The 21,046-nt window shown below is 39.5% G+C and overlaps 1 protein-coding gene across 2 annotated transcripts in view; it reads left to right on the forward strand.

Annotated features, from left to right (window-relative positions):
- The window catches only part of ACOXL (acyl-CoA oxidase like), a 627,156-nt gene that overhangs the window by 145,203 nt on the left and 460,907 nt on the right, over positions 1 to 21,046 (forward strand). For both annotated transcript variants that reach the window (XM_056813765.1, XM_056813764.1), the window contains exon 10: positions 19,874 to 19,908. In XM_056813765.1, coding sequence (XP_056669743.1) covers positions 19,874 to 19,908 — 35 coding nt within the window. The remainder of the gene's footprint in view (positions 1 to 19,873; positions 19,909 to 21,046) is intronic.

The following is a 21,046-nucleotide window of genomic DNA, read 5'->3' on the forward strand; positions in this document are numbered from 1 at the left end:
GGGGAGGAAGTAGAGCATTCCAAACATGGGCCACAAGGTTGTATATAAAGGCAAGAAGAGGGGAGATCCAGTGCTCTGCATGAAGATCAATACAAGGGCCAATATTGCTGGATTACAAAGTACAAAGAGACCAAGCTATAATGAAACTGGAAAGGTGAGCTGAGGCCAGGTTATGAAGGACTTTAAAAGCCAAACAGGAGTTTATATTTTAACCCAGAGGCAAAAAGGAACCATTGGAGTTGATGGAGTTAGATGAGTGACAGGGTCAGCCCCCAGCTTTAGGAAAATCACTTTTGACAGTTGTGGGTGTAGAAGAGTGACTTGAAACCAGAAACCAATTAGAAAACCATTGCAGTCCTCTAATGCATAGAGAGCACTCTGCCCATTTTAGTGTTTTGGAAATCTTGGTTACTATTATTTTTAGAGGTCAGTCAAGGAAGGTTTGCTGACTATGTTTCCAGGCTTTTCCGTGCTCTCGAGTTTTTCAGAGGATTTGTATCCCTGTGCTTTTATTCAGTGGGCAATGTCTTCTGAGGGAGGGGCGGCAGCCTTTAGAGCTTTGACCCGGCCGGCGGGCCGGCGGCGGGTGAGTCACCGAAATGTAGTTTCAGGGAAGCAGTCACCTAGTTTTGATGCGATAAACACATCAGATTGATTGTTGCAAACATGTAAAGCACGTTTCTTTTTTTATTTTGTTTTTCAACTTTTTATAACTGCAATTAGGCATGGTGACGTACAGATTGTCCCAGAATCACTTCTGAGATTGTCGGAGGGACTTTGCCCCCACCCTGGCGGCTCTGTGGAACACATCATCAGGCTACCTTAGGAATATAATGTGTTCTTTGTCATCCTGTGGCTGTATTGTAAATGCAAGAGCTCCCTGACAGCTTTCGTCTTAGCTCACTAAAGTCAACAAAGGCAACCGGAGAGACTCCGAAACCCACCGCTTCCCTCTCTGACACCCGACATTATTACATTATTCTGTAACCTACATAACAAACACTTCAGTTGTGTATTTGTTTCATTCTGGCCTTTGCTGGGTGATGGACGCAATTAGCCTTTAGAGTTACACATCACTGCACAGCCGAGGTCTGCGTTAATCTCCAAATAACCATGTAGGGTTGTTTGCTTAATCCTGAGAAAAATGAATTCTCTCTTCTCTCTCCAAGGAGGTAGAGAGTTGGGAAGACCTTTTTTGGAACTATTAAGAAAATCCGAGATTTTCTTTGTCACCTGCTTCGTGGTTATGTGATGACTCATCTAGTAGGAAGGACAATGATAGTTGTGTTGGTGAGTCTCAGGAGCAGGTACTATTTCATGTCTATCCTTTATTTCTATTTTCCCTAAGGATTAAGCATAAATAGAACTAGCTTTATGTCATGGTGCAAGGCCATAAACTTAGTAATTAGTATTTAGGCAAATTCCATTTTAAGGGGGAAAAAAAGCATAAAAAACTTTGATTTGCCCATGTTTCTGCAATGCATGTGTGCTCCTGTCTCTGACTGCACCTTGGCCCTCTAGCACATCCATCATTTTAGACACACGCTCACTTCTGTCCCATCAAAGCCTGCACTTATCTCACGTTCGTGGCACTAAAACATTAACCCCAAACATTCAGAATCATGAAACGGAACCTTTGAGAGAATTTATGCAGAGGGTTATTTATGGGGAAGAAATAGATTCCACATTGTTTTCCCTATTTGGCCTCTGTTTCTTTATGTTGTTAAGGCTTTGTCCTTAATTTTCACCATATAGAAGGTAATCCTTTGAAGCTCTCCAGCTGGTGAATAGAACACAATTTAATAATTTTTTTCCTGTTTCCCATCCACTCACATGGAAAGCTGATTTTTCATATATTCCTTTTACTCTGTAGTGGATATATTCCTGGCATGGGGACAGAAATGTGCAAAATACTAGGAATATAAGGACAAAGAATGACACTGTTCTTTCCCTCAAAGAGTTTATATTCTACAAGGGCCCAATGGGAACAGATGAAAAGTATACACAGATTAGAAAATGCAAAATATTTACAAAGTCATTCTGAGAAGGAGTGAATACTAGGAACTATGGGATCAGGAAAAGTGATTGGACTTTGGGTCAGTTAAGTCAACAATGAATAAGTATCTCTTTGGTGTCAATCTCTGAGAGGGGCTAAGGAAGATACAAAGAGAGAGACAGGTTCTGTTCTCAAGAAGCTTGCAGCCTAATAGGGAGAAGAAAGCTCCTTATGGACAAATAACTAGATATAAAATCTAGGGAGGGGTTAAGTATTTATTAAATGTCTTCTATGTTCCAGGCACTATGCAAAGTGCTTTATAAACATCTCATTTGAAAATAGGGATAGGGATGTGAACAAAGGACTGAGAATTTTGAGAAAAGAAGGATAATATCTAGGGCAGCCATTCATCTCAGGGTAGAGGGAATAACTAATGGAAGAAAGGGGAAGTAACATTTGATCTAGTTTTTGGTAAGTGGTAAATCTTGGTAAAATTTCAGTTCACAGAGACATGGGGGAAGGAAGGAGAGCATTGCTGCATAGGCAGTGGTATAGATATAGAAAAGAGGTAGGAAAATGAATGTTTGCTGAAGTTGTGCTTTGAGCAGAGGGAAGAGTGCATGAAGTTGTGTTATTGTTATTTGTCATAGTTATTTGTGTTTATGTCAGTCTATTAGGCTGTAAACTCTCTGAGGACAAGGATGATGTCAATTTTTACTTTTTGTATTCCTAATGTCCTAGCAACAGTGTCTTTCACGTAGTTTACATTTGATAAGTTGAGGTCATTTCAGGTTTTGTTGATCACTACATTTTTAGGAAGGACATTAGTAATTTGGACAGTGGCCAGAAAGAAGGCGATAAGAATAATAAAGGACATCAAATTGATGGTATATGAAGATAGGTTGAAGGAACTGGGTATGGTTAACCTGGGGAAAAGAAGAGAAGAGCTGGAGAAAGGAAGGATGGTAGATGATATCATGTTAGCTGTTTGTAATTATCTGAAAAGCCAGTGTGAGAAAGAAGAAGTAGACTTGTTTGGAATATTTAAGTTTGGTGTCAGAGAAACAACAACAACTTCCTAATAATTAAAGATGTCCAAAAATGGAATGGAATGCCTTAGCAAGTATTGTGGACTCTGTTTCATTGAAGGTTTAAAAAAAAAGACTAGATGACTCCTTGTCAATTATTCTATAGATGGGATTCATTTGGGACTACAGATTGGGGCTAAATAGTTATTGAGATTCTTTATAACTTAGTGATTTTGTCAAATTAAGTTGTTTTTTTTTAAAGTAGATTTTATTTTTTCATTACCTATACAAGACTAAGGTGTGAGAGTTGCTTTATTGGTGAGGAAATGTCCCTTAAGCCATACTATATATCCCATTCTGCCCAGTTTACTATTTAATAGCCCTTGAACTCATCACTGAACTTTCTTTTTGAAATATTTTTGTGGTTGACAAGGTTTTATAGGTTCTATAACTAAGTACTTAAGAGTAATTTCCCTTTTTCTTGAAAAAGCACTGTTTTCTATTAAGTAATATCTGAAGCTGGAGTAATGTTCTTTGGATGTAGCAAAGATTTGTTAATTAAGAATTGCTTATTTGAAGACCTTGTTTATATCTTCATGTCTCTTGGAATATTGATCTTAAAAAAATGCTTCCTGTTAATAAATCAGTGTTTGTCATTAAAACTAACCACTCAATGTCATAAGACAAAGTGGTTAGACCCAAAGTGACCAATTAACTTCCATGTTTATATTTCTGTCCAAAATCTAAAAAAATCCAACTTGATAAAATTTACCTTGACATTGAAATGATGCTTGAAGTCAGATCCAAAACTTGAGGTGGTAAAATATTCACTTAAATAATTAGAGTAAAAATTCATTTGATTTGCTAAAATCCCAAGTTTAAAGCATCATAGAAGAAATCAACCCTTTTTGTTTCTCTTGAATGCTGGATAATTCTTAAGCTCATAAATTGATGCCTTATTGAGATCTTTAGGGGATTGGCTCCAGAGAGGAGATGATAGTAACCTTCACCTCAATTGGCATTTATGGAGTACATTGACATTTCTGATCAGTCAATAAATCATTTATTAAGTGCCTACTACATGCCAGGGAGTGTGCTACTTTTCTTAGAACTTTACACATTTTGACCCTCCCAATAACCCTATAAGGCAGCTACCAGAGATATTATTGTCCTTTTTTTTTTTTAAACAGACCAAGGAACTGGGACTCAGAGAAGTATGTTGACTTACCTAGAGATCCCAAAGCCAGGAAATGTCAAAGGCAGCATTTGAACCCAGTCTTCCTGATTGTAAACCTTGTATGCCATGCTGTGTAGTATGATATGTAATTAGCAGATCAATTTTTGGGGGGTAAATATGTGTTTCTAAAGGACTTGAAAAACAATTTATTCACTTTCCTATTTACACTGTTAATTTGCTTAGCAACCCCTTTTTATTCATAGATAGTGAAAAGGCAACCGTCAACCCAACCTCTCTTCCAGTTATCACACATTCCAAATGAGCAGGGTTGGAATTAATGAGGTCTTACTGTAACTCCCTCTCACTTTCAACTCGCTGACAGAAATTGGGAAATAACCTAAGAATCAAGTGTGGCTTTATAAACACTTCCTCCACCCGTTTTCTTCACTTAAAGCAAGACTCCCTCATTATATTGTTCCCTTTGTAAAAGAGGGGAAAAAACCTGCAAAAACAAACACTGAATTATTGAGGAAGTTTGTTATTGTGTTATTGTATAACTAGCTTATTAAAATTGTAGCTGGGATCCATCGTGTTGTTGTCATCTGTCACTGTTCAATCACTTCAATCAGGTCTGATTCTTTGTGATCTCATTTGGGGTTTTCTTGGCAAAGATACTGGAGTTGTTTGTCATTTTCTTCTCCAGCTTATTTTATAGATGAGGAACTGAGGCAAACAGGGGTTAGTGACTTGCCCAGGGTCACATAGCTAGTAAGTATCTGAAGTCAGATTTGAACTCAGGAAGATGAGTCTTCCTAATTCCCGTCCTGGCACTCTATCTACTGTACTACCACCTTGCTGCCCATCTTGAGGGTATCCAAAAAGGCCTCTTGCCTCTACACTACCTGATCTCTCCTAGGCTGATAGTCCCTGAGCTGGAGAAAAGGTACCTTTAAAGTGCCATTTGAGTGTGACCCTGGGCAAGTCACTTATCTTCCATTGTCTAACCCTTACTACTCTTCTACCTTAGAAACAATACATATTAGTTCTAAGGCAGAAAGTAAGGGTTAAAAAAAATAAAATACCATTTAAACACGATGCTCTATTGTTTCACTGTTTAAGGGCACTGGCTCTTAAGTCAGACATCCTGGATGGAAATCCCTTTTCTGAACAGCTACATCTCTTGTGTAACCTTGAATTTGATGGTTAATCTCCTTTGGCCTCAGTTCTGGAACCCTTCTTAATGCCAGTGCCTTTCCTTTGTTGATTATCTCCAATTTATCCAGTTCATATCTTATTTGTATTAGTTGTTAACATGCTGTCTGCCATCAGTCTGTAAGCTTCTTGTGGGCAGGGGTAGTCTTTGACCTTTCTTGGTAGACTGATGCTTTGTATCATGGGCACATAATAAATATTTATTGATGAGCTGACCTATAAAATAAAGGCAGTTGGATCTTTCCTATTCCAGATCTAGGATCCTAATGAATAATAAGCATAGTTATTAGAATACAAGGTGTAGAGCATGAAGAAGAAGCAAAGTCGCTGGCTTCACAGATTCTTCTCAAGCCACGATGACAACCTGTTGTAATTTCTAGGCACCCAGGTTGTCAGGACAACTGATATTTTCAAGAATATGTCGTCCCCTCCCCCCCTTCCCACACTCCTTTTGTCTTTCTCGGACTTTCCAAAAGCGAATGTGCCCACTTGGAAAGGTGGGACCTGCCTTGAGGGTGTTTGAGGACCCCCCTCTCTTATCAGCTGGGAAGCCACCCGTCCTAGAGAGCACCCTCAAACACAATCTAAGTAGCTGTTTATTAATGTGTCATGAAATTACCCTGCTGACTTAGAGATCGAGGAGTGGGCCCCTTCTTTAATTGAAATTTGAATTTTTTTTAAAAGAGCCATTATTTTTAAGATCCATGAAGTCTGTGTTGTGATTTATAGGAAGTATCCAACTACAGCTGGTGCACTTCTGGATGTTTTATGGCAGATTATTCTCAGATTACCCTTTAATGCAGAAAGGTTTGCCTGTTGTCTAAGCTTTCTGTGTCATAGAGAAGCCGTTCAGACTTGATATGAAACAGCTGGTGGAATCAGCTGTACGCAGAAGTCGTATTTTAAGGCAGGCAGTAAGAGAGAAGTTTTCATAGCTGGGGGAGGGGGTGTTTCTGTGGAGGGAGGCAAAAGTTAAATCTCCCCTCACTATTTAGAAGTGATTTAATTTAGTCATTAACAAATTATGCAAATGAAAAGAAGGACCCTGAATGTGGTGTTTGTTGAGGAACATTGGGGGCCCACAGCTGTGCAAAGGTTGATGGGGAGACAGGGCCTCCTCAGGATGGCCCTGGCTCAGAGAGTGGAGGCACAAAGCTCTTAGTGACCCCCGAGGCACTAAGGCTCACCCCAGGCCCTGAGAGGTCAGAGGCGACTCTCTGGCCCAGCCTTCCTCTCTATCCTCAGGGTCCCTGCTGAGCCCGACAACAAGGGAGCTGATTGTCAGGGTGGTTTTCTTGTTCTTTGTCTGGGGCCCACTTTTTGTATGAAGAGTTCTGTGTGCTTTTCTGAATGTGTGTGTGTGTGTGTGTGTGTGTGTGTGTGTGTGTGTGTGTGTGTGTTTGTGTATGGGAGAGAGACAGATACACATTGAGATAGGCAGAGAGAGGAGAAGAGACATAGAAGAGAGGAGAGAGAATCAAGAAAGGAGAGGACAGAGAGGAAAGGAGGGTGAGAGAAGAGAGAGGAGGGGGATACAGAGAATAAAAGAGAGTCATGGCACAAAGAATGAAAGAGACAGATGAAAAAGAGGAGGGAAAGAGAGAGAAAGAGAGAGAGAAGGAAAAAGAGAGACAGAGAGAGGGGAGAGAGAGAGGAGGGGAGAAAGTAAAAGAGACAGAGAGGGAGAAAGAGAAAGAATAAGAGAGAGACAGAGGGAGGAAGAGAGAGAGAGAAGAAAAAGAAGGAAAAAGAGAGACAGAGAGAAGGGGAGAGAGAGAAGGGGAGAGAGTAAGAGAGAGAGGGAGAAAGAGAGAAGGAATAAGAGAAGAGGGAGGAGAGAGACAGAGGGAGGAAGAGAGAGACAGGGAGGAAGAGAGAGAGAAGAAGAAGAAGGAAAAAGAGACAGAGCGAAGGGGAGAGAATAAGAGAGAGAGGGAGAGAGAAGGAATAAGAGAAGAGGGAGGAGAGAGACAGGGAGGGAGAGAGAAGAAAGAGAGAAAGAAAAAGAGAGACAGAGAGAAGGGGAGAGAGAGAGGAGGGGAGAGAGTAAGAGAGAAGTAATAAGAGAGAGAAGAGGGAAGAGAGAGACAGGGAGGAAGATAGAGGAGGAAAAAGAGAGAGGAGGGGAGAGAGTAAGAGAGAGGGAGAAAGAGAGAAGTATGAGAGAGAGAGAGAGAGGAAGGAAGAGAAAGAGAGAGATGCATTTAAATTTATTGAGAGCACTTGAAAAAAACTTTATGTAGGCAAGGGACACAAAAGAGATGGGGGAGGAGTAGAAAAGCACCAATTCACTCTGTTTGAATGGGGTGAACAGTCCTAGATCTTTGAGGTTAAGAAGGCCATTGGATTCCACAGTTATAAAACTGGACTTTTTACACTACCCTACTTGTTTCTGTCTGGTACTTATTTGCTTCTAAGAGGAGCCCCCCTGCCCCCACCCTTTTTTCTGTGATATTTTGGGTATTTTGGAGAGGAATAGTTTAAAAATGTCTTCTTCTGAAGCCTTCATCTGTTAAACCGGGGCTAGTCTGTCTGTACCAAAGGGCCAGTCTCTGTCTACACTACAGGGTTCTGAGATAACTGTCCTGTAAAGATCACAAAGACTGCAGTGTAGAGCTCTGACACCTACTTATTACATGAGCTAGGGGAGTAGGCTCATTAGATCCAGTGCATTGTGAAGGGTAATTTAAGCCACGTTTCCACCAGGGCTGTTTGGTCTGACTGCAAATGTGCCAGCTATAAAAAGAGCCACATTAAAGGAGTTAGCAGCTGAAATGTTCAAACCTCCCTTGGTCACCCGCAGCCCTGGGGCCACAGCAGCCCTCCTGATTACTGTGTTGGACTAGAAGGGGTTAAATAGCAATCCCTTAAGGAGGCTGTTTTAATAGATGCCAGCTTTAGAAAGGTAATTATTGTGGCCTTGGGGCAATAGACACAGTGGTGTGTTTCTTCCTTCCCACTTTCTTATCAAACTGTTGATTTTTAAGGATGTGGGGGAGGGAGGAGGTCCCTTTTTCAGTCCATGGTGGTCAAATCTATTAGATTCTAGAACAAGCCAAAACCTAATGAAAACGTTACCTAAAAGTCCACCTTTAAGAACTCCTTTCCTATCCCTGTTTAACAAGTGCAGCTGCCCAGTTGATAGTTTTTCCTTTTTTTCTTTTTTTCTTTGGGTTTTTTTTACCCCCTCTTGCTAGTTTCTTTTTTTTTCCTCCCAGGAAGAGCTGATCTTTCAACTGTGGAAAAACCACCAATTAAACAGTACTCAAAGCTTATCATAATATTCAGTTGGTAAAATTACCTTGTAATTAGCCTAACAGTGATCCAGAACTTATTAACACCAGGACATGTAAAGTTAGACAGGGCATGGAACTTTCAAATTGCTTATGCCTGTGGCTTACTCAGCTGCTGGCGCTGGCGTCTGCTTTATTTCTTTCATAAAGCCATCTCCAGTTCTATCTCCTGGGTTTAAGTTTTTAATGGCTTTGGGGCATTTTCCTCTTATGTTTGGTTTAGTCTGAAAGACATTATAAGCTCAAGCACTCACAGTCTGGGTTTATCTCTGCAGGTGAGTAGATGGCATGCTTCACGCGTATAAGGGAAATCATTTGATTTTACATTCTGTGCCTATGTTTAGATGGCTCCTTTTGTAGCATCAGACCTTCTTCTTGAAGAGAGAGTCCTTTGTTGCACTGCTGTTGTATTAATGGCTGTACATTCTGAAGTCCTATGTTAATGCATCATGGAGAGATTCCCTTTGAAGATTTTTATTGTAATTGATCAATTTCATCAATGTCGGAAACTCCCAGAGTGATTTGGCCATTGATCTGTATCTGCTATTTCTTAAGCAGGAGTCCCACTCTATGGATAGATTTCAGAGGGTTCAAGAACTTGAAAAAACCCAACCCAACTGCATCTTAACAATATAAGTGATTTCCTTTGTAAGCCTATTTATTTTATGCATTTAAAAATATTATTCTAAGAGGGGATCCATAGACTTCGGCAGACTGCCAAAGGAGTCCATGACATCAAAAAGATTAAGAACCCATGGTGTAAGGGATTGCCTGGGACACTCTTAGAAGATTAATGACTTGCCCTTGGTCATACATACAACTGATCTGTATTAGAAGTATGGCTTGAACTCAGGTCTTCCTGACTCCAAGACTGGCCCTCTATCCATTACAATGCTCACTCATACTCATACAGAGAGTCATTCATGAATTTCATAAAACTTACAAGAAGCTATTGTAATATGAGGAACCCTATGGCAGCCTTACCCTGTCTAAAACTGCCCCTTTCTTATGTCTCTTAATCTCAGCACTGGAAAATTCTGTTTGCTGGTCATTGTTATGATATCAGACACAAATGTTGATTAATAATATGTCAGCAGGATATTTTCATGTGATTTTAAAATGCTTTGAATAATGCAGGTCTTGATTTAAGAACCATTTGACTTGGAGGGGCCCAATTTCTAGGAATTCCTTGCTGTAACCACAGGAGCTGATAATCTGAGATTATAACTCAAGTTGATTTTTTTTCCCCCAGAAATGGTGTTTCTTAATAAATGATGATCGAGTGTTCTAATGATTCCGGAAGAGAATGTCAATTCAATTTAAGTAAACAGGAAAGGGGTGAGCAGGATTTCAACATGACTGACCATTAGTGATAATTATGGCAACTCAATTAAGTTGCAGCTGAAGGAGTTCAAGGAGCAGTAAGCACCAAGGAATTCAAGGGAATTAAATTTGACTACATTGTCCTACCTTAGAAGTCTTATACTGACAGATTTTCTATAGAAGCATCTGATGGCACAGCAAATAGAGTGCTGGGCCTTAAGTCAGGAAGACCCAATTTCAAATTTGACCTCACATAATTATTGTGTGACCTTGTGTAAGTCACTTGATTTCTGTTTGCTTCAATTTCCTTAACAGTAAAATGGGGATAATAATATCACCAAATCTTAGGTTGGTTTTGAGGACCAAATGAGAAAACATGTGAAGTTTTTTGTCAACTTAAAACTATATAAATCAGCTATTGTTGTTGATATTATTATTATTATTATTAAAAGTAGGGTCTCTAAGAAACATTGGAAAATTCCAGGGGTCACAGAAAAGTCTGAATGGAGGGTACTTGACTAAGGGTAACCCTCTTTGAGAGATTATTTATTCCTATTGCCTCTAGTATATAACACAAATTCCTTGGGTTGGCATTTTTATATACATTTTATATACATTTATATACATTTATATACATTATATACATTGAACAATATAGTTCTAGCTTATTTTTCCACATTGGCTTTAAATGACCCCCTTTCATGTTCTCTATGTTCTAGGCAAACAAGAGAAGTAATTGATCTTTGGATTTGCCATTACTTTACACAAATGCCTATATTCTACTCTCTCCTCATCTCTCTCTCTCTCAGAATTCTTACTTTATTCAAGACTCAGTTCAGGGACTGCTTCCTTCTTGAAGCCTCCCCACCCTCTTGTTTAAGTTTTTGTTGTTTTCTTCTTACCCAGATTATTTTGCATTTTGCTAACTATATTCCTCTAAAAGAAGGTAAACTCCTTGAAGATGGCAGAGGACTATTCTCCATTTTTTATATTTGTATCCCTAGCATGGTACCTGGCACATAATAAGCATATTGCATTTAAATGAACTGAAAGGTCCTTTTGTGAATGTCTTATTAAAGGGGTTTTTATAGCCCATATAAAGTCTCACCTTATCATTAGACTCTAGTATGGTCTGAATTTAGCCCATCTCTCAGGTTTCTATAACTAGCCCAAGAATACATCAGATGACCAAACTTTACTTTGCAGACATTCTTAATCTTTTTTATGTCATGGATCTCTTTGGCAATCTGTAAAGTCTATGGATCCCTTTTCAGAATAATGTTGAGTGTATAAAATAAAATACATAAAATTATTTATAGATTGCAATTATGTTGAAATACAGTTATCAAAATATTTTAAGAAAATATAAATTTAAGAGCCCCAGTTTATGAACTTCTGCTTTAGAACAATGATACAGTTTTATTTTTGAAGTGAATTGGGCCAATAGCTGGATCCAGATGACTTTGGCTCTGCCTTATAAACTCTGCCAGTGCCTTGGAGAACATCCCTGAAATTCTGTTATCAATTTCCTGTAGTGAGAAAGTTCTAATAGTACATATGCTTTGAACACTGATTCTTCGCAGTGTGAACGAATTCTTTAGTAAGAACATTTGTGTCCTACCCTTAAAATTACTAGTGGAGGTTTCCCTGTGAAGATGCTACTCTTTTTATTCACAGAATGTCTGAGATCACCTTCTAGATACTTTCGGGCTTGTCTTGACTTGGCATTGGTAAGCCCAATATTGGTGTTAAACTCCACAATCTTAGCAGATATTTTCATAATTGAAAGTACCTGCAGATATTGTAGAGAACTTCATTTCTTTTTTTTTCCTGCTAGCTCTGGTGGCTATAATTCTCTAGCAGTATTGTCCATAGAATTATGGAAAGTATTGATAATAATATTTGGAACTGTATCTTTTTTTAACATCTGTGACATGCAGGCAGATAGTTATATTGTAGGCAAGATCTTTGCCTATAATCATTTTGAGAGGGAGGGGAGAAAGGAGACTAGACTTATGATTCCATTGACATAAGGAAACTCCTTTTCAGAGCTAGCTCTGCAATCTCAATCTTCCAGAGCTGCCTGGGACACTCAGAGGGTAAGTGAATTTCTTGGGTCATATTTCCAGAGTGCCCATTTGTGTCAGAAGCAGGATTTGAACTTAGGGCTCTCTGACCAAGGCAGCCCCCTATCTATTCTGCTACACTACCTCTCACTTGAATTCTTAAATGCCAAATTTACATCAGTCAAGAGATGCTACTGGAGAACATCATTGTGAAAGTCAAATACAAAATAATCTCAAATTTATCTAAAAAGGCTCCAGATTTGCAGGCAGGGCTATGAGGACTGGTTCAGCTCTTCAGTGTGTCCTTATCAGGAGGTTGATTCTGTTTATAAAATTTAAATCTTTTAATCAATGACTAATGGAGCCAGTGGGGGATAATGCTTTCAGTGACTTGACATGTTTTACAAATGTCTTTGACTTTGGTGAAGCAGGGATTTTCACAGGATCTCATCTTGGCATTCATTTAGGACTCACATAAATGTAAAGAGCAATCTTGTACCTTTCATGAGGGCCTTAGAATTGACTGTTAGAGGGGAAAGATCTACAGACAGAAAGATGGAATAGCTATGCTAAGGTGCAGCTGTCTGGGATTGTATGAGTCTGTTTAAGAAGTGTCAGGACAAGCCATAGAGACAAGCAGTAGAGAAGACCTAGGTTCAAATCTGCCCTCAGATACTTCCTAGCTAATGTGATCCTGGGTAAATCAGTCACTTAACCTCAATTGCTTAGACCCGTGTTGGCAAACCTATGGCACTTGTGCCAGAGGGGGCTTGCTCACTTCCCCCTCTCCACATGTGCCTGAGAATATTTTTCACCTGACCTGCCCCTCTGCTCAGCAGCCCAATGGGAGTGCTGCCTCCCACCCCTCTCTGGGTAAGGCAGGTGGCTCACATGTAGCATGAGGGTAATAGTTTACTTGGTCTCTAAAAGGTTCACCATCACTGATCTAGAACTTATGCTTTTCTGCTTTGGAACTGACCCTTAGTATTCATTCTAAGACAGAAGGTAAAGGTTAAAAAAAAGTATTGGAATATTTACATGACTTCCAGTGGGTAATGGGTATCATATTGTATGCCTTCTCAATGGGTAGGAAAAGAGCTAAACATAGAGGGAGAGAAAATTTAGAACTCAAAATTTGAAAAAGGAATTTATAAAGTAAAATTAAAAAGAAATGTTCATGTTTGTGTTGGGTGTTGTGGGAAAAACTAACTTCAGGGTATGTAGAATTTATTGTGTGAACTACTGATAAGAAATTTAACACTGGGATTCAGCAGAGTGGGTCAGTTCAATTCAGCAAGCATGTACTGAGCACCTTCTGTATGCCAGATTTGGGCTGGTCACTAGTGCTATAAGACAAAAAATAAACTAGTGTAATAGAGATATAAGCTGAGAGAAACTATTACTTATTGAGATAGATATGTAAACTGACTGAAACTGTTTCTTGTTGAAATAGAGAGGATAAACTGTTTTCTGGCTGGCTGTGACTTGAGAGGGCTGCTACAGGGACCTGAACCTGCTTATTATTAATGGAGGTAGAACAGAGAAATGCTGAGGGATGCTACCACACAGGGATACTGGTATTCAGGTGAACTACTTATAAAGGAATGCCCTGGGGTCTGCTCTGGGGTTCTGCCTAGGGATAATATTGATCCCTACTGATTGCTGATGAATCAATCTATTTCTTAACCCCCTTCCTCCCTCACTCCCTCCCTTAACCAACCTCTCCCTTTTGCCTCCCTCACCTCCCAAATCTTCTTGAAGCCTTTGCTTCTTCCCTCCCTCCTGAGTGAACTATAAAGATACTCCAGTTGCTTTCTCAGTCAGGGGTTTTATTAGGATAACAGGATGGGAAACTGAAGTAAGAGGGATGAGGATTTCCCTAAACTATGGGGATAATTTTAGAAAGGTTTGAGGAAGTATTCCAGTCAAAAACTGTGACTTTGAGACAGTTAGGGAGATGGAGGACAAGTGTTTGAATCTTCTTTCTTCTTCACCAAGAAAATCTCTTCTTCAGTGTCAACTTCAACTGCTCAGAATCAGAGAAAACCCCCCAAAAAACAAATCAGCTTCACAAATATCTTTCAGCCAGGTTCAAACCTCCAGGGGGAGAGAGTATGTCTCCCAGTCAGAGACAAAGGCCAAAAGCCAAGCTTCTTTTCTCCGTGTGGCCAGCAAAATCCCCAAACTGCCCCTCCTGGGAACATTCCATTGGAATCTTCTCTTGACTGACATCTAGAGCTAGATCTCCAGCCCTGCATCTTGGTCCACAAGTCCTGAAAAACCTCTTTCTCTCATGTCTCTATCATACTAGCTAGTTTTAACCCAAAGAGATTATATTTCACTGTGAGGGAAGAGAGGGAGACAACAAACACATAAACTAAAATAGAAAAAAAATAGAAAATAGATGCAGAGACAATATACAATAAGTAGAAAAGAGATAACAAAGATAATATGCTACATATACTATATATATATAGCTACATGTATAAGTGTATATATAATATATTCTTTGTATATTTTTTAGATATAGAGAATCTATTTTACATATTATATGTCTATGCATATATTACACATGTATAATAAGAGTGGGGAGAGAACAATTCTTTACATATATAGCTATGTGTTTAAGTAATAATATTGGAGGTGGGAAGAGAATACTATTTACTTGTGGGGAGGGAAGGTGGATCAGTGCTAGAGGAGACACTGGAATGGAGCCTGGAAAGGGAGTTAGGGATTTCCAAGAGTTATAGATGAGGAGAGGGGGCATGCAAGGCATGAGATACAATCTATTCAAAGGCACATAGGTAGGAGGTAGATTATCATTAATGAAGAATAGCAAATAGGTCTTTTACCTTCTATCCCCAGAATATAGGGTATGAATATTTATGACATTTGGTCAAAGAGTAATGTGAACCAAGTGTAGATTGTATCTAGATTACTTTTATGCTAGAGGAAATAGGGAGCTACTGAAGCATCTTGAGCAGAGGACTACCATAGCAGAACCTCTACTTTAGGAATATCAATTTGGCTTCAGTAAAGGAAATGGTTTAATAGGAGGGAGAGACTGGAGGCAGGGAGACCAGTCAATTAGTGAGTTAACAACAAGCATTTATTAAGCACTTATTATGTTCCTGACACCATGCCAAACATTGGAGAAACAAAAAGGAAGGCAAACCATAATCCTTTGACACAATCCTAGGACAGTCTAATGAGACAGATAACATGGAAATAACAAAATTTCCCATTAGACTGTGAATTATTTGATGATAGGGACTTCCTTTTGCCTCTTTTTGTATCCCTTGCCTTAACACAGTGCCTGGTCCATAGTAGGTGCTTAATGAATGTTTATTGACTGACCAACAGTTATATATGAGATATATTTTTTGTTGCTGTTCACTTATTTCAGCCTTGTCGGACCCTTTGTGATCCCATTTGGGTTTTTCTTGGCAAAGATACCAAAGTAGTTTGCCATTCTCTTCTCCAGTTCAATTAATAGATGAGAAAACTAAGTCCATGAGGGTAAAGCGATTTACCCAGAATCACATAGCCAGTAAATGTCTGATACCAAATTTGAACTCGGATCTTCCTGACTCCAGGTCTGGTGCTCTGGGCACTATAGCACCACCCAGCCCTATGATGTATAAAGAGTAGATAGATTGTAACCTCAGAGGGGAAGGAGGAAGACTGAGAAGGACCTCCTGCTGCAGAAGGTAAGAGTTAAGTTGATTCTTGAAGGATGTCAGGAAAATAATAAAGTGGAGGAGGGATACTAAGCATTCCAGGCATGGAATGGAGACTACCATTGCAAAGGCACAGAACCTGGAGATGGAGAGTTGTTGTTGAGAAATAAAAAATAAACCCATGCAGATGGGTCATGGAGTGGGCAGAGGGGAAGAAAATGTAAAACGACTGGAAAGGTAGGAAGGATGTTAAATGTAGTGCAAAGGACTTTGTTTATATTTGATCCTGGGGATATTAGGGAGCCATTAGGGTTTATTGAGTATGGGAGGAAGGTGTATAGCATGGTCAGACCCTCACTTTAGGGAAGCCAAAGGCAATCAAATTTGGGAAAGATTAGAATAGGGAATTGACTGTAGACAGGAAGACCAAGGAGAAAGTTATTTCAATAACAAATGAGATGACCAAGGTAGAATTAGTGTGTGGATGGAGAGACAGAAGACTATGTGAGTGATGTCACAGAAATGACAAGATTTACTGCAAAATTAAATATTATCCATTAAAAGCCAATGTTTCCAAGTGAAGCAGTAAGTTTAAGAGACCTGAGGAATGGGAATGTGTGTGAAAAGTTTTGTGTAAATGAGTCCAAGTGTATTGTAGAGAGCATGAGCTGAAGCAAGAGTGGGAGGGAAGTTGTCCTATCTTCTCTGTCTTAGCACCACCCACTCCCTGCCCCTACTACTCTCAGTCATGCCAGTTTGGGCATTGATGAAGACCTTGGTTAGATTCTATATCGGACAGCTCATGTGAATACCTCTTTTATGAGTCCTGTAATCTCCAGATGGGCAGAGAATGAGTCTGGGAGGCAGGAGGTGAAGACCTCCAGCACAGTGTGTATGACTGGGAGGGATGAGTTGTTTTCTTCAAGATAAAAGAAAATTCTGAATGAGATTTCCTTGAAGCTAGATGACCAATGAGAAGTTTGCTGAACTTGATTTAATGTACCCACTCCCCCTACTGCTAGTGCCTACCCTCTGAGATTACCTCCCATTTATAGTACATGTATCTTTTATGTAGATAGTTGTTTGCATGTCATCTGTGCCATTAGAATGTGGGCACCATGAGGCAGCTAGCTAGTACAGTGGTTAGAGCATCAGGTCTGGAGATGGAAGGACCTAAGTTCAAATTTGGCCATAGACACTTTAGTGTGTGACCTTGGACCAGCCACTTAACCCTGATTGCCTAGCACTTCGTGCTCTTTGGTCTTAGAACTGCCACTAAGGCAGAAGGTAAAGGTTTAAAAAACAATAATAATAGTGTGAGCACTTAGAAGGCAGGGGTCCTATTTTTACCTTCCTTTGTATCTCAAAGTGCCTTCTTCGGCTCTGAGTTGACTGTCTCCATTTATCAAACCAATCTGATAATTGTCAGGTCTCTACTTTACTCTGTGTCATGTGGGCTGTTTCTCAGCCTCCCTTCCACCCAGCACAGTGCTTGGCTCATGCTATTCTTATGATTTTAGTTGTGTCTGATTCTGCATGACCTTATCTGGGATTTTCTTGGCAAAAATATTGGAGTGGTTCATCATTTCCTTCTCCAGATCATTTTATAGATGAGGAAACTATTCAGTGATTTGCCCAAGGTCACATCACTCCTAAGCATCTCAGGCTGGATTTGAACTCAGGAAGATGAATATTTGTGACTCCTGCCTAGTCCTTGGCCCAGAATAGACACTTAAATGCACATTGACTGACTGACTCATCCAGGTGCTAGCTTGAGTTCTAGGGTGGAGACTGTATTCAGTTATTTAATGGAAGCCCTGAAGAATGGGGTAACATTGCCTATTTTTGTGTGGCTTTAATCGAGTTCTATCTATTGACCATTGATTTTAGCCACTAATAAACAGACAAAGGATACACAGGCTTCCAACATGACTGAGCTTCTTTGTTGGAAAAGCTATTCTAGAAGCTATCAGAGAGAGCAACTTTGGAAATGCAAAGGGTTTATAAAACTTCAGGGAGCTATTGGAGGGATAGGGTAATGGGAATCCACTGATACAAGGAACTTCCTAGGTAGAAACTCCAGAGATGTAGATGGGCAGTTGTTCTACAATGTACATTCTTAGAGAGTTGCCTGAGGCCTGAGATGTTAAATGATTCTCCAGGTAATGAAGCTAATATTTATATCAGAGACAGAAACTGAACTTAGGACTTCTTAACTTCAAGACCAGCCTTCTATTTATTTGGTAACAAGGGAATAACATCACTGCATTATGCCCCAAGAATGGATCAGAATCTAAATTTTAAAACTGTTTAGAATGAGAAAGTATTTTGTCATTTATTTTAATTCTTTTATTTTATAAATAAGGAACATCATAGCACTACAATCCCAGAAGGAATCTTAGAGGTCATCTAGTTCAACTCCTTTATTTTTCAGATGAAGAAACTGAGACCCAGAAAGAAACTGGACCCATTTGTCCAGAACCACATAGAGGTAGTAAGTAGCAGAGCTGGGATTTGAACTCTAGTTCCCCTGACTTTAATTCAAGACAGCATGGCATAGCAGATAGAGTGCTAGACTTGGGATTAGGAAGACCTAGGTTCAAATTCCATCTCATACACTTACTAGCTGTGGGACCCAGGAGAAGTTACCTTTTTTCTCTGGGCCTTAATTTCCTTACATATAAAATGAGGGCAGTTTGATACTACAGTGGATAGAGCACCAGGCCTGGAATTAGGACTCATGTTCCTGAAATTAAATCTGGCTTCAGATACTAGTTTTGTGACTGCAAGCAAGCCACTTAACTCTGTTTGCCTCAGTTTCCCCATCTGTAAAATAGCTGGCAAAGGAATGGCAAACCACTCTAGTATCTTTGCCAAGTGGAGCCACAAAGGGTTGGGCACAACTTAAACAACTGAACAACAACAAAAATAAAATGAGATGGTTGGACTAAAAGATAAGATTCCTTCTAGTTCTGTTTTTCCAGCTCCAAATCCCTGATCCCATATTAAATAACTTGCCCACTCTCTCACAGGTGGTAAGGGGAAAATTCCCTGGGATGTGTAAAGAACCTTTCTACAGCACTCAGCAAGGTAGTTTAATTTTGTTTTGAGTCAAATAGGCTAGTGTAGCATTGGGGGAAATCAACAGTCTTTCTTTGGAAAAACTCATTCATAAGTTACTTATGATATAGTAATTAAGTCTACTTATATACCGCCCTGCCCAAACACACAGCCATATGGAGAACAATTGCAAACCATGCCACGAAATTACTTACAATAGAGAAGAGAGCATCTCACTGAGGGATGAGTACATCTTACATGTTCAAATTCCTGGCTCTTTTTTTTTTTTTTAACTTTTTGTTGCTTCAAAGACAACTTCTCACCCAATTCCTTTTTGTCTCTGGTACATAAATGCTTAGGATGCTCTGGTTGGCCAGCCAAAGGGAAGGGAAGATTTGATAATTACCCAGTTAATTTGATCAACATTGACAGCCTGACTGGATGACCCCAGAGTGCATTTCTTGATATGGAGTTGGCTGTCTTCATTCATCAAACCCATCAGATAATTGCCTGGTCTCTACTTCACTCTGTGCCATGTGGGCTATTTCTCAGTCTCCCTTTCACTTCAAGGGGGTGGGGGGTGCTGTGTACAGAGAGAGGAGGGAGAAGAATAGGCCTAGAGGCATTTGTAAACTTTTATGCTCTATCAGCTTTACATCATCGTGACCCCTTCCCTCAATGGACCAGTGACTCGTAATGTGGAACAGTCTGGGAATGAGCCTTTGGAAACATTTAAGCAATGTGGGCCTTTTGCCTTTTTTTGCTCATTTGTGTCAAAGTCAAATGTGTTCTACTTTGGAAGCTCCTTCCTTAAAAGGGAGTTCTTTAATCTACAACTCCATCTTTTAGGTTTCTTTAGAAGCTTTTCCTTTGAACGTTGAGTTCATACAAAAGAAGCAATATGGACCATGTCCCTTCTTGAAAGAGTTGAGAGTTGAGTCATTTCCCCCCAAATAATTAATTATGTAACATTCATATTAAATTTAAGCCATGCTTGACAACATTTAACTTTTTTTTTCTCTCTCTCTTTAATTACAGCTCGGTCTGACAATAGCCATTCGCTATAGCCACAGGTAAACTTTTTCTTTTTCTTTTAAGAGGTAGCCATATAAATTTGTTGTGTTTGCATTTGATAATAATATAAATATTTTGTTGGCATTATTATATAGCTATGTGACAAAATGAGACTGTTAGCAAAGCAATTATAGGCACTGTTAAATGGTTTTGTCCTATGATGTGATGGAAAGAGCAGTGAATTTTGAGTTGGAGGATCTAGGTTTGAACTCTCAGTTTATCTGCTACTTAAAACTGGTGTGACCTTGGACAATTCTGTTCTCTTTGTTCAGAGCTGTGAATAGAAGTAATATGACCTACTGGATAGATAACCCTTGGAGTCAGGAAAGCCTGAGTTCAAGTACTATCTCCAATACATACTGACTGTATCATCCTGGGCAGGTGATTCAATTTCTGTTTCCAAGACAATTCCCTAAAACAATAAATTGCAAAATAGTTATGCATCTGCATTGATGGAGGAAGTATTCTTCCTGGGTGCTCCCTATACCAATGAAATCACAGGTTCAGTCCTCTCCCTACCCCCAAAAACTTTCCAAGAAAAAATTCTTTTGATATCTGTAAAGATAAAATATTCACAGTTTTATGCATTTTTTTTCTGGGCCCTCTTCCTAGACAGAGTATTCAAGGCTTAGTGCCATCATGACCCTAAGATTTGGGGGCAACCAAAGTATATTAATGTGAAGAAATGATTACCACCTCTGAGCCCCAGTTCTGTCCCCAACTAGTGACTTGGTATTATATGTTCTCAATTTCTCCTCTATGTTTATGATATTTGGCTACTTGAGGCCTTTCTCTTCACTGATATGTCCTCTATACAGAAAGAACTCGTTCTTTTTTTAAACCTAGTTAGACAACATTTAGGATGTCTTTTTGTTAGAGGTTGATTGGGGGAGGTGAGAGAGGGGACTTAAAAGAAACTTCTGATCAGAAAGTAGAGTTTCCTTTTAGATTTCCTCTCTTCTCTAGTACAACCTAAGCTCTGGGTGCTGGGTAAGAGAGAAGTGTTATAAAATTGAGTGGGAGGGTAGAAACTAAAAACCAACCTTATTCTGAGAATATGGTTGAAAGTTGTTTTTTAGGAATTTTAGGTCTTCAAAGAACAATATCCCTTTCTACTCTCTGTATTCCCAAGTGATC

This window comes from Monodelphis domestica, chromosome 1 (assembly GCF_027887165.1).
Source record: "Monodelphis domestica isolate mMonDom1 chromosome 1, mMonDom1.pri, whole genome shotgun sequence".
Lineage (NCBI taxonomy): Eukaryota > Metazoa > Chordata > Mammalia > Didelphimorphia > Didelphidae > Monodelphis > Monodelphis domestica.